A 12,805-nucleotide genomic window follows, 5' to 3' on the forward strand; every position below is an offset into this window, starting at 1 on the left:
CTATAATAAAATTTTTATTTGATATGGCGTAACAACTATTTTGTGTTTACATAATTGCCACTTATCTTTATGCAGCAGCTATCCTCAACTGGTAACTAGATAGGCGTTATGATAGTTGTAAAATACATTTGGAGAGAGCAGGATGAAAAGGACCTTAGAACAATCATAGAGGATATCTTAACTTACTTAGATATTGAAGAAATCAAAGGTAGTTATTAAGAACTACAAGGAGCATGGGCTTGAAAATGTATCCAGCCGGTCAACTTCAGATTAAATTGTTACTCTTGTACAGTAAAGCTCATATTTGTGTTCAAAACATGTTTTGATGGCAACTCATGTGTCTCTTTCGCAGCTCTAAGCACTTGCAGACACGGCTGCATTTCCAATATTTTACTGAACGCGAGACACACATTTCTATGGAATTCTTATATTAGAACCTTCAGAATCAACCCTCACTTACAGGTCCAATGAGCTGGAAGTGGTAATTTTGTCTGCTGTTAACTTGTCAAACTGAAAAGGAACAATGCAATTAAATGGAAATCATTGCTTGATATTTTGTCTGTCTGAAAAGCCAATTTAATTTTACGTGTGAAACAATCCTGATTGTATCCCATTCTGCTCAACTAAATCTCCCACAGACTCATTTGTGAAATGACAGCAAAATAGTATTTGTGATAACTAGAATACTTTGTACGGAAAAATATATGATTTGCAAAGAAAACCCCTTTCCTTTAAATACCGTTAAGTACCGAACAGCATGTTTCAGACACAAAACAGTGAAGGGGAAGATTTTTTTGTTGGGTAAGGTAGATACAACTACTGCTTTGAAGAGAACTTTTTAGTTGGAAGGATTTAAATGCTTTTAACTCTTAGCACAGATGATAGCAAAATAGTTATGTTGAACTATTCTACATAATGTGGAGTGTAAATATTTTAGTATGTAACAAATTGCAAAATTGGTAATAAGGCAACCATGTGATAGCTAATAGGCTTATCCGTGATCTATTTTGCATCAGCTTTTCAGGAGATGAAGAAGAAATATCAAATATCAAGAAGGCAACAAGTGTACTGTTACAGATCAAAAATACCAAGAGACCATCTAATTATAATTATATCCCTTGAAGAGGCTGAAAATATAAACAAATGTTATGTATACAGCTTTAAAAAGGGTATGTAATCTATATTCTATACAACTGAACATATGGCTCATTTCTCCACTGTGTACCTAGTCTCAACCTGCCCTTAATTAAGAGGTAAAAAGATATCTACCTGTTCAAAAACTGATATACTATGCAGAACACACATCTTTTTTGTAATGACTTTTCACTTTTCTCTAGCATAGGACAAAGTTTTTAGGTAACATTTCAAGAGGTGTTAAGGCCAACAACATTTTCATAAATTTACAGGGCAACTAGAAATCCTTTAATCATTTCAAAATTTCTTGGAATTATAAACAAAGATTAAAAAAATAAACATTCCTTGTGCAGAAAAAAAACTTTGTATGTCTGCATAAAAACTAAACTGGCATGCATATTGTAGAAAGTATATAAGATTCAAGAAGTATTGACCCTGCAAAAGATCCATTCAAAAACGTTGCAAGAACATTTTTTTGATGTAAATGAGATGAGATTGTAAGAGAAATAAAAATAACAGCTATTGCAGTGCCACTCAATTCTATTTATTAAACTTGGCCAGAATGTATCTCCCAACATACAACCAGCCCAAAAAAAATAAACAAGTAAAAGACTATATAATGATGAAAGTAAGTGGTACTGGAGAGATCCAGATTTAAGTCTACCTTTAACCACTGAAACTCTCTGGGACCTTCAGCCAGTCACCAGTCACTCTCAGCCCAATCTACCTCAGAGGGCTGTTTGTATGGGGAAAATGGGAAGAAGAGCACTACATTTATCTTATGCTCCTAAACCAAAGTGGAAGATAATGCAAACACAGAGATAAAGCCCAAAGTAGAACTGAATGAATAGCTCAAAACATCTTCATGAAAACATGAGTTTATAGATTAATAAAAACTTCAGATATATTGCAAAAATTACATGACTCAGAAACCAGTAGTACATCATAATCTCCTTATATAAGGCTACATTATGATGACACTTGAATCCTCGGCTGTTTCTTCCTTTTAACTGCCAGTGGAGGTTTGAACTGATTGTGTGGGAGCTTGGCTGTGTCCTGATTGGGTGGAGGTGTGTCCTGATTGGGTGGAGGTGTGTTCTGATTGGTTGGGGGTTTGTGTTTCATGTAAGGATAGGAGGGGTTTAAAGAGGCTAATTGTGCATTTGCAGTCTGGCTTCTGGTCCTTGGTCGTGCCTCCTCATCAGTGTGGGGTTTTGTCTGCTTTCTTTGTGGATGTTTGGTGGTGATATCCTGTGTGGCTCTTGTGAGTGTGGGCCTGGTGTCATTCATCATGTTAGGGACAGTTAAAAGGAAGAAACAGCCGAGATCTCACATTGCTCCTGGAAGCACCAAGCCTGAAGATGACGAATGAGACTTCGTCGAAATGTCGCCAAGACATCTCCAATTTTACGCGGGAGAAAACCCGAATAACTAGAGACCTACATACTAACACCCGCGAAAACCTCAGAAAATAAATAAATATACACACACACACACACACACACACACACACAATATAGAGCTCAAAATGTGTTAAAAAGGCAACTAATGTGATCAGAAGGATGGAGTAAATGACTGCAACACAAGGAGCTTTTTAAAGCTGAAAAATATAAATGGAAATTGACAAGAAACTTACAGAAGTTGATAGATATTCCCCCCTCTTAACATTTTATGAATTAAGATGAATCAGTGCATTAGGAATAAATCTAAACCTTATTCTTAGTGCACTGATTCGTCTAACATTTGTTCATATACCAAAGTTAGATGTGGAACCCGTAACTGAAATGTGAGGTAATGATTGTCAATTTAAGTTGTTTAAAGATGAACTGAATGAGTTCTTAGAAAGCAATGCTGCCAATATCTATTAAACATGAAAACTATGCCTCTAAATACTTCCCTTAGATAGCTGTACTACAAGACAGCTGTTGCAGCGGTGGCCGGCTTGTCAATTTTTTATAGCAAACAGATCTATCCACTTCAAAATGGATCCTGGAAAAATATCATTTAATCAAAAAATGCATAATTTTTCTTCCTCTACTTTTTGATCTGTTCCTTGCATACCACGTAGCTAGGCAAACAACCAACTGTCCTGTGAAAAGCAGCTTCAGCATTCAGCATGACCTTTTAAGAATTACATAGAGCCAAATCTATTATAAGATGAGCAAACCAATGAAAACTCCAAGTTAGCATATAAAAGTCAAAACCTATAACTAGTTAGTTCTATCAACTCTATTAGTTTTTGTTGTTACATTATGTATTTAATGTAATACAAAATTACATTAAATAACTCATAAATAAAATAATAATAATGTTTAGAAATTTTGAAAAATGTAAATGTATGTTATTTATCTGCAATAATTATAACAACATAAATGTATGTTAGTTATTTCCCACAAATACAAGGTTCCAATAATCTCTGTAAGTGCAAGTTTGTAATAATGTAGGGCAAATTGAGGCCCATGTAAATTTGTGCATATGTGTATGTTCACTGATTGTCGTACGAAGTGGGAAATCTGTCTACATCAAACTCACCTTCCCTACAAAGTCGCATCGCTTCTCGGTTTTTACCATACTCCTTGAAATTTTCTTCTAAGGCTGCTCCTGTGAGGATGTAACCAACAAAAGAAAAATGTTAGTTTGTAGAGTTCCTTTTAGAGTGTCAGCTACATGGCAAATTATATTCTGATTAAATCCAAAGCATTCACTGCAACGATATAAAATGAATTTCTTATGTCTGTCTCCCCATCTTACATAAAACAGTTTAAATTCATCTGATAGGGAAAAAAATTCTCAAGATACAAAAAGCATGTAATAAATGTTTTCCTTCCCTCTTTAAAAGTGAGTATTATAACAAACATAGATAATATAAAGCATTTCATATGATCTAGAAGTCAAACACTAAAAAAAATCTGACACAAAAAGAGTTGTACTTTAGAATTAAAAATAAACTTTCTGCATACAACTTTGATTTGGAACAAAGAAGAGAGTTCTCTACAGTGGCTCCTTAACTTTGCAATGCTTTCCTCTGAATATGAATTAAAGTGAGATCCCTAGCCATTCCATCATTAGGTTCAAACATCTTCAGTCAGGTATTTTAAAACTGATCTAGTGTTATATGTTCTTTTTAGCCATACACTGAAGTGGTGAATGGCTATAAATGACCTAAAAATGTTAGTAGGCAATAATCATCATTTGGAAAGATTCCCTCTTTCAAAACTTGACTCTGGACTTTGATACAACCATGAAATCAAACCAATATCCTCCATTTATTTAACAAGTGTCAGATTCACCTCATAGCCCCAGTTTTTATTCTGAAAAAGACAGATAGAATTCTTATGTCAAACATCCTAGCACAAACTTCCTGCTCAAATCCTATAAGCAACATAAATGTGAGGGGAAACAAGTTTATAAGGTGCATTCTCCGCAAACTTCTCAGGTTCAAACTAAATCAACCCTTCACTGAAGCCAAGATCAATGTGTGCTTATCTCAAAAACTGCCAATGCTGTGAAGTATTAGAATCTGCAAGGTGAAAAAAGCTAAAGATGGAAGGACCAGCTTTGTAGGGCTCCTGAACGTTTAGCATCTTTCAATAGAAAATAGGCATTTGATCAGTTGTCCCACATGCTGGCAGATTATTGTCAGCTACTGTCTTATCAAGGTTCGCAGAGCAATAGTGGTATTGACGTTCCAGGTAATGCCTTCAATATGGACACGGGATGTGGGGCATAAAGAAAAGTTCCTAAACATAATGTCTACTTTAGCAGTACTTTGAACCTAGCAAGAGGCCTTGATTTCACAAGTTCATGAGGTGGACATACCACATCGAGTCTTTGTTGCCAGAGTATACATGCCAATATGGGCAATTTGAAATGTTGCATGTTTTATGCAGGCTTGAGAGGAAAAGTTTTAGTTTCTACTCTTAAATTCTCTTCCAAATAAAAGTTTTGCAGGTTGTACCTACATTTCTGTTGTGTGGTAAACTGCCTTATATTTCTTCCTGACAGTATATTTTTTATAAACCACTGGAAATTACATAATAGTTTTATGTAGCCTATTTTTAAATTATTATTATATTTTTGTCTCTTATGTTGGCTGCTCAAAGATGCATGTGATAGACATTATGTATTACATCACAACTTCCTTTATTCCAGGTGGTCTGATATTTTTGATAAATTTCCAAGTCTGAAAAAATAGCTCATTCAATGTTTGGATATATTAATACTTTCCATATTTTAACTTTTATTCATAAGCATGTCATAAAACATATCTAGAATATCATTTCTATCATAAGAATGATTTATAGGAGCATATCAACCTTCCTGCCTATATTTACATTATCTAGTCTCATTGTCTCATTCCTTGTAGCTAAGGAACACTTTTGCTTCCACTTTTAGTTGTAGTTCTGAACCAGGAACTAACTAGAAGTTAACATTAATAAGCTTATCTGGAAATCATGTTGATTTATTTTAAATTTAACTTGGGTGTTGTTAACTGCAATTTGTTGCTTCATTTAATGTGGCAAACTGTAGTTAACTAAAGTAAAAACAGGAGGACTGTGTAAACCCAAAGGACCAAGCTTGCCGATACCAAGTAACCGGCAATTAGCATAATTTTAAGCAGAGCAAATATAACATGAAAGTTATTTGGTGGTCCAGTGCTATCAGTATGTTGATGAAACATATCCTGGGACACACTCTGCTCTTGATGTCTTATTTTGGTGACTGAAGGGCATTGTGGTTCTATGGCTACTCTAGTAATGTCACTAGAAATGGAAACACTAGTCCTGAAAGAGAAGGCCTGTGGATTTGAGGTCATCCTGGACTCAGGACTCCTACTTGAACAGCAGCTGCAGGCTATGACTGGGGCAGTTTTTGCTCAGCTTTGACTTGTGTGGCATCTGAGGCAAGACACCTTGCTACAGCAACACAGGGCCTCATTACTACTTAGATTACCACAAAGCAATCTACTTGGGATTGCCTTTAAAGACCACTCAGATGTTTCATTTTCTCCAAAATGTAGCAGTTTGAGTACTATTTCACACTTTGCAGGAGAAGTACAGACAGCTTTGGAACCTGCCATGGCTTCCTATTGGCATTTGGTTGCCCTAAACTATTATTAAGTGTTGTCATATTGTGCGATCAAGGAAATGTGTCTTCTCGGTCATGAGCCCCAACCTCTGGAGAAGCATTTCCTCAGAAAGAAGGGAAACATCCTCTCTCCTAGGGTTCTGGAAATCACTTGAAACCTGGCTTTGGTTGAATGTATGTAATATACATTATAATATTACCAAAAATATTTTGGGGAGCCCTGTTTTATTTGATTTGTGTTGCTTTTAAGATCCCTTTAGGCTGAGCTGTGTGTGGTTTTATGTCTTTTCTGTTTTTAATGGATATTTTTGGTTTTGTATGCTGCCCAGATTCTGCTGGTGTTGAGCGTCTATAAACAAATTTAAATAAATAAAAACAACCAAATGTAAAGAGATGCTTGCATCCCAGAAAGCTCTTCATCTTTCATACCACATTATCTTCAGGAATGTGTTTCGCTCATTAGAATCAGGCTGACCAATTTTATCTCATCCAGAAGCAACTAATGATTTCCCACTTTCAGAAGATTATGGGGGAAGGGGAAACTCATGGGTCTAGAATGGCCTCCCACTAGAGTTTAGTTTATCTCAGCTCCAACTTTTAAGTGCCATCAGAAGCAGTTGAAAATATGTTATTCGGATATTCTGTTTTAAGGATTTTAGTGTTTTAATATTGACCGTGGATGTCTTTGGTTGCATATTTTTATAAAACCACTGGGAGTCTTGAAGAATGGTGACGGGCTATAAATCTTATGACTAAATAAAATCATGTCCGCAAATGTTATATTAAATACTCTTGGAGTCTCATTACACTGATTTCTACACAGAGCAAAGAAAGTTATAAGTCTTCTACTTTGTGTGATTGGAAGGAAGAATACAGTAAACTTCCAAAATCGACTGGGGAAAAAAACTTGCATTATGGGATGTCATCATAACAAATAAAAACACCACAAAATAGGCAATCACTCTCCTGCTTGACATGATAAATGAGTTGTGGGACTTACCTGAGATTTAGCGTTATCATTTTTTTAAGTGAACACCTCAAGAACAGAGAATGCCTTTATATTTAAATATAAAATCTTCCTCCAGCAAAGCTGAACTCCTGTTGCTGTCATACCAAAAAAAAACAAAAACAAACAAACAAACACCCCAGCGTCCATGCTGTTTTCCTGGCAGGAACGTAAAGATGAATTCCCATTGTCTTCTTCCAGGACTTTTTCAAATTGAACACATAAATCCCAAACTAGCCCAGAGCTCTGGGATTTCCTGGTGGTCTCCCATCCCTGAGCTGACCAATCAAGCACACTGTTTGTTTTACAGTTTTACAATTTTACGATTACCCAAGGTCAGCTAGGCACTGCCACCTGCCTGGACAAGATTCACCCAAGTGACCTACCTATGTATAAACCTGTGATACAGGCAGGGTAGTAGTGCGTGGTGGAGTAAGAGACACAAACAGAACCTTCTTGGCTAACACTCCCTCCCTGCCCTCCCTTGCCCCCCACCCACCCCACCTCTTACTCTAGGACAGATTATCAGACAATTCCGGCAGAAGAGTGTTAGGCGACCAGCTGTGTTAACCCTTTGGCTGCCGGCCGGACCCCTCCCCTCTCTCCCCTCCCCCATGAGAGAAGGGACTCCCCGCTCGCTCACCATCGTTCCCGTGAAGTTTAGCAGCATCGACCCAATGGCTCCAGGGCTGCCCCAGCATTGCCTCCGGGCTAGGCAAGGACCTGCGCTCCCCGACGGTCGCCATTGCTGCGCTGGTGGCGGTGGCTGTACTGGCGGGGATGGTGGTGGCGGGGCCGAGGCCGCTCTCGCCGCTGCCTCCTCCGTGCCGGGGCCGCCGCTGCTGCCTGCTGGCCGCCGCCGCCACCGCCGCTCTGCGTTGCTCCCCTCTGACGTCAGCCACGGCCCGCGCCGACATTCTTTCCGCTGCTACAATGTAACGAGAAAAGTCATCAGGCTTCTTTAAGGTGGCACCGCCGCTTAAGGAAGTTCCCGAAGAATCGCCCGCTCGCCGAGCTCTGAAATCGGGGCTGCCGCTAAGGGCACCGCGCCGGGAATAACAACGCCAGGCCTCGCATCGCCTTTGTTTCCCATTAATCTCTCTCCGACAAGCCGGATTGAACTGTCGGCCCCGGTTGGCTCTCAGCTCGGGAAGGGCACCAGCATATTTTTTTCTCTCTCTCTCTCCCCGCGGCGCGCTAAAGAAAGGGAGGCAAGGCGATCGACGCTAAGGCGGCCGCGGGCATCGGAGATCCAGACTCGGCAGCCCCCCAGGAAAAGTGCTTCTCGGGAGCCAGCCGTCCAAATCCGAGGCGGACGCGTCCCCAGACGGCCATCCGGGAGCCAACAGCCCCAACTCAAGCGTCCCTCTTCGCCCTCTCCCACATCGCGCTTCGCGCAAGCCCCGAAGTCGCCAAACTCCACAGCGAAAGGAAGTTGTTTATTTTAGGCGTCTCGCAAAGTCCGGGCGCCTCACAACTGCGCCCGCCTCTTTCCTTTCCTTTCGCAGCGGCAGGGTCTTAAAGGGACAAGAGAGAGAGGAACCATCTCGGGCTTCCTCCCCCCACGCCTACAGCCAGGAAGTGCGGAAGGCAATCGCTCCTCCTCAACGTCCGAGGGTTTCGTTTCACGAAGACGTCGCTTCCCTCCCCCCCAAAAAATCTTGACACACACATTGAACCCCACGCCCCTCGGTTGCGCGAGTAGTCTTGGTTCCTTTCAGGGCTACCTTAACGCAAGACGCCTCCCTCCCACCTTAAAAGTTTTCACGTCAAGCACACAGGAACGGAGGCTGAATAGGAAACAAGCAGGAAACTAACCTCATCTATGCAACTCATCTCCCGCCCCCCGCACTCGCGGACACCTTCCTTCCACTAATGTCATCGACGATCTTGCCTTAAAAGGTCTCATTTAATATTTAAATCGCTTCGAATCGATCCGCCAATAAGAAAAAAGTTAGGCTCCTGCTTGCTTGCGAAAGTCGCCGAGGTTTTTTGTTTTTTTTTACATCTGTCAAAACCAGGAGCGCAGAACAGGCTTGACAAATCCGGCGCCTGAGTTTAAAACGCAGCAGCATAAGCATATATATATATATATATATATATATATATATATATATATATATATATATATATATATATATATATATATATATATATATATATATATATATATATATATATATATATATATATATATATATATATATTTATTTTCCCCACCCCCATAAAACCTTTAAAGATGACTAGGAAGAATTATTACCCGCTTAACTCTTTCCTTGCCCCCTCGCATCTTCTTAATATGAAAATGAAATCTGGCAACATTTCTGGATACAATTTGTTAGATGCACGGTATTTAAGAAGTTTTGCTGTTCTTCTACCTCAGACTAGACCGATTTTGTAAATACATTTTACTTTGTATAGGATGGTGGTTTGTTAAACTGGCAGTCCCAAAGGTACTCTCCCTCCCCCCCCCCCAAAGAGGCAACTATTGGACTTTCTGGTTTTTCTTTGAAGACCTATTGCTTTTCATCTAAGAAACTTCTCCAGCTCTGACTGGATGGTGAGAAATGGACCATGCAATCAGAGCTGAAAAAGCTTCTTGGATGAGAAGCAAAATGTCTTTAAAGAAAAACCAGAAAGCCCAGTAGTTGTCCCTTGAAAAAAGCACCTTTGGGACAACCATGACCTGGATGACTGAGAATTTCCATAGACCTTAAACTTGCAGGTTTCACAATACCGGCAATCATCTTTTTTAAACTGTATTTTGTTCCAGTAGATTAAATGAAGTGGTCCCTTAAACACTTGCAAAAGAAGTCAAGGCATACATATTTCCCTCACTTGACTGATTATGAGAAATTAATTTCAACATCTTCTGTGGAGCTGTAAGAAATCTATGGTGCACCTCAAAGAACAAGTTTGGTTGGTATTTCCACAAACATTCCTTCTAGAAGTGGAATGGGACTCAATGCCTCATTATTATTCCTTGGCAGTTAACTCTAATTATTCCTGATATTATTCCTAGAATCAGGAATAAATACTATACCAAAAGCTGGCGGAAAAAGTCAAACAGAACTGCCCAAAAATATATTTCTATTTTCAGATGTTAATATCCAGTTGCTAATCTGCTGCTGAGGCTGATCCTGATATTAGATTTACTCAAAAATAAAGTCCATTGAATCCAATGAAAGTTATCAATTATGCCTATGATTAGTTACTAAGAAACAAATAGCTTCTGTGGCATTTAACAGTTAAACAAATGTACCAGGAATGCATTTTAAATGAACAAAAATCAAAATAGAATATTTCTGTATGTCTTACTTTGTCTCAAAAATTGTTAGTAGTTTCCAATAACAGTGACTAGATGATAAAATGGGCAAGATTGGAAAGATAGCAAATTGCCATTTTATTTCCACTAGAAGTCAACGGGCTTTAAATGATACTCAAAGCAATCTTAAGAAAAAATTGAAAGCATTCAAATATAATTGAATGAACCGACAATTTAAAAATAAAGTTTAAGGAAGAAAAAAAGATGGTTTATACAATCTGAAGAGAAACTCTAGCAGCTACTACCTAAGTACTGTGAGATAGTCATAGAGGGAGTTTTGCCTAGGTGTTCAAAATATGCTTAAAATACATCAAAATATCACAAGACTTGAATATTTATAAGATTTAATTTAAATAAAGTAATGTTTTGGAGTATGTAGGGACTAGTTTATAACAAGCATAAATTCAAAGGATGGATTTTATATTATCCAAACTTTTAAGAAAGTTTGAGAGCTAAGGGCCCAAATGCAAAAAATGAGGTATTAGTCAAAATAGATTATCTCAATTAGAAAGGTTTAATTCTAATTTATACATCATAACCAGTGAATAAATGAAGATTGAAATAGATTTTGTGCAGTAAGCATATACTGTTGTTCCTATGACATTTGCATAAGATAGTTTGTTACATGGATTCCCTATATTATGAATTTCTATGTACTATCACATGTTCAGAAATTCTAACTGATAGACACAATCCACACCGCAACGAATTCTACATAATAAAGCCAATGTGTAACCAGCTACTGTGTAAAGCAGCATTCATATTTATGTCCAACTTAAATTACAGTACTTTGCCACTTATGTTTATTCGAATGTTTGGAGTTAAGTTACTGCATACATGAACTATCCTTTCAGACAATAACTCACTCTCTTTTATACAGCCAGTTAAAACTATTAAGATGTCATTCAAATCTCATGGTGTACAGGCAATTGTGTAATGGCTTAAGCTTAACAAATATTGAATGCCAAGGTCCATTACCAAACTCTAAAGTCTTATGGGATACATTAGCAGTGAGATGCCAGCTACAGTTAGCACTATTCTGCCAGCAAAGCAGATGAAGAGAATGAGAGAAGGAATCGGTATGAAAAAATAGAATCAAAAGCTATTCAAGCATGCCATTTCTGCCAGTTACTACTGGAAAGAATTGGTCACATTATTTAAATGAACAACATATATTACAAGTATACAAGACTCTATTTCAACTGACTTTTAATCAGGTCTATTGAATTTAATATTACAATTATAAATCACAGTTTACAAATATAACAGCTACTATCATACCTCATGGTAATCCAAGTAGTGTATAAACAAACCATGGGTTAGAATGATATGTAAAGTTCAGTAATTCATTTTCAAAGCCAGAGATACAGGTAGGCTCACGAAACATTTTTTTAAAAAAATTCAAAATACATAGGGGCTTTATTATTTATTCTAAATTTTGCATATTTTTCTATAAAGTCACCAAGAGTTGCCTATGAATGATCAAGTAAAATTCTGTTTTCTATCTTTCACCTTACCTAACCCTAATCTGTGAGGCAGAAAAGAATATGCTATTGTCAAAAAAGACTGAGCCAACTCTGGAATGCTAATTTAAGAACTCTTTCCTTACAGTATTTTATAGCAATTCAAACTGATTTTTTTCTCATATTATGAAAATTGTTTCTGGAAGTAAGCAGCATAGTTCTTCTGAAAATATTCATTTTATTCAAATGAGTTCGGCTTGTGTATAAATCCTTTGCATTTACAGTTATTTCTACCACAAGTAAAACATGTTTTCTGATCATACATTATTACTTATTTTAAAGCGTTTTTCCATTTTACTCTCCTTTCAAACATACCACTTTTAGCGTTGTTGTTTATCTACTTTTTAATAAAATATTTCTTTAATCTATATATAATGTATATATAATCTTGCTTTATTGTATCATTTAACCTAATTAAATATTCTAAAATGCTCCAGTTCTTACAAGAAATGTCTTGCGTCCTATACAATGTGAATCAAGTCTCAGAATTTCACCATCTATATAAGTCTGACTCTTTTTAGATTTCACTGAAAGGTTTAGACAGTGCTAGTAAAGAAGAATTGAAGTACGATTACTCTGACAAATGTAGGAATATATATTTGTAATCAATTTGTGAATCTTGAGCAATTGACCTGATTATGTGCTAATTAATAACTTGATCAACCTTATTGTTGGTTAATGACTTTCAAAACAGTTGAACTAGAAATTATAATAAGAATTAATTTCCTG

At 37.5% G+C, this 12,805-nt stretch overlaps 1 protein-coding gene across 3 annotated transcripts in view; it reads right to left on the reverse strand.

The window, feature by feature from the left end:
- The window catches only part of ATXN7 (ataxin 7), a 123,435-nt gene that overhangs the window by 73,940 nt on the left and 36,690 nt on the right, over positions 1 to 12,805 (reverse strand). For 2 of the 3 annotated variants that reach the window (XM_032208801.1, XM_032208803.1), the window contains 2 exons: positions 7,872 to 8,156; positions 3,667 to 3,735 (listed from right to left, as the gene is read on the reverse strand). In XM_032208801.1, the coding sequence (XP_032064692.1) occupies positions 3,667 to 3,735; positions 7,872 to 8,145 (343 nt within the window). In that variant the 5' untranslated portion in view covers positions 8,146 to 8,156. Of the gene's footprint in view, positions 1 to 3,666; positions 3,736 to 7,871; positions 8,157 to 9,046; positions 9,183 to 12,805 lie in introns of those variants that run through there. The other variant, XM_032208802.1, reaches the window with a different exon arrangement.

This window comes from Thamnophis elegans, chromosome 2 (genome assembly GCF_009769535.1).
Source record: "Thamnophis elegans isolate rThaEle1 chromosome 2, rThaEle1.pri, whole genome shotgun sequence".
Lineage (NCBI taxonomy): Eukaryota > Metazoa > Chordata > Lepidosauria > Squamata > Colubridae > Thamnophis > Thamnophis elegans.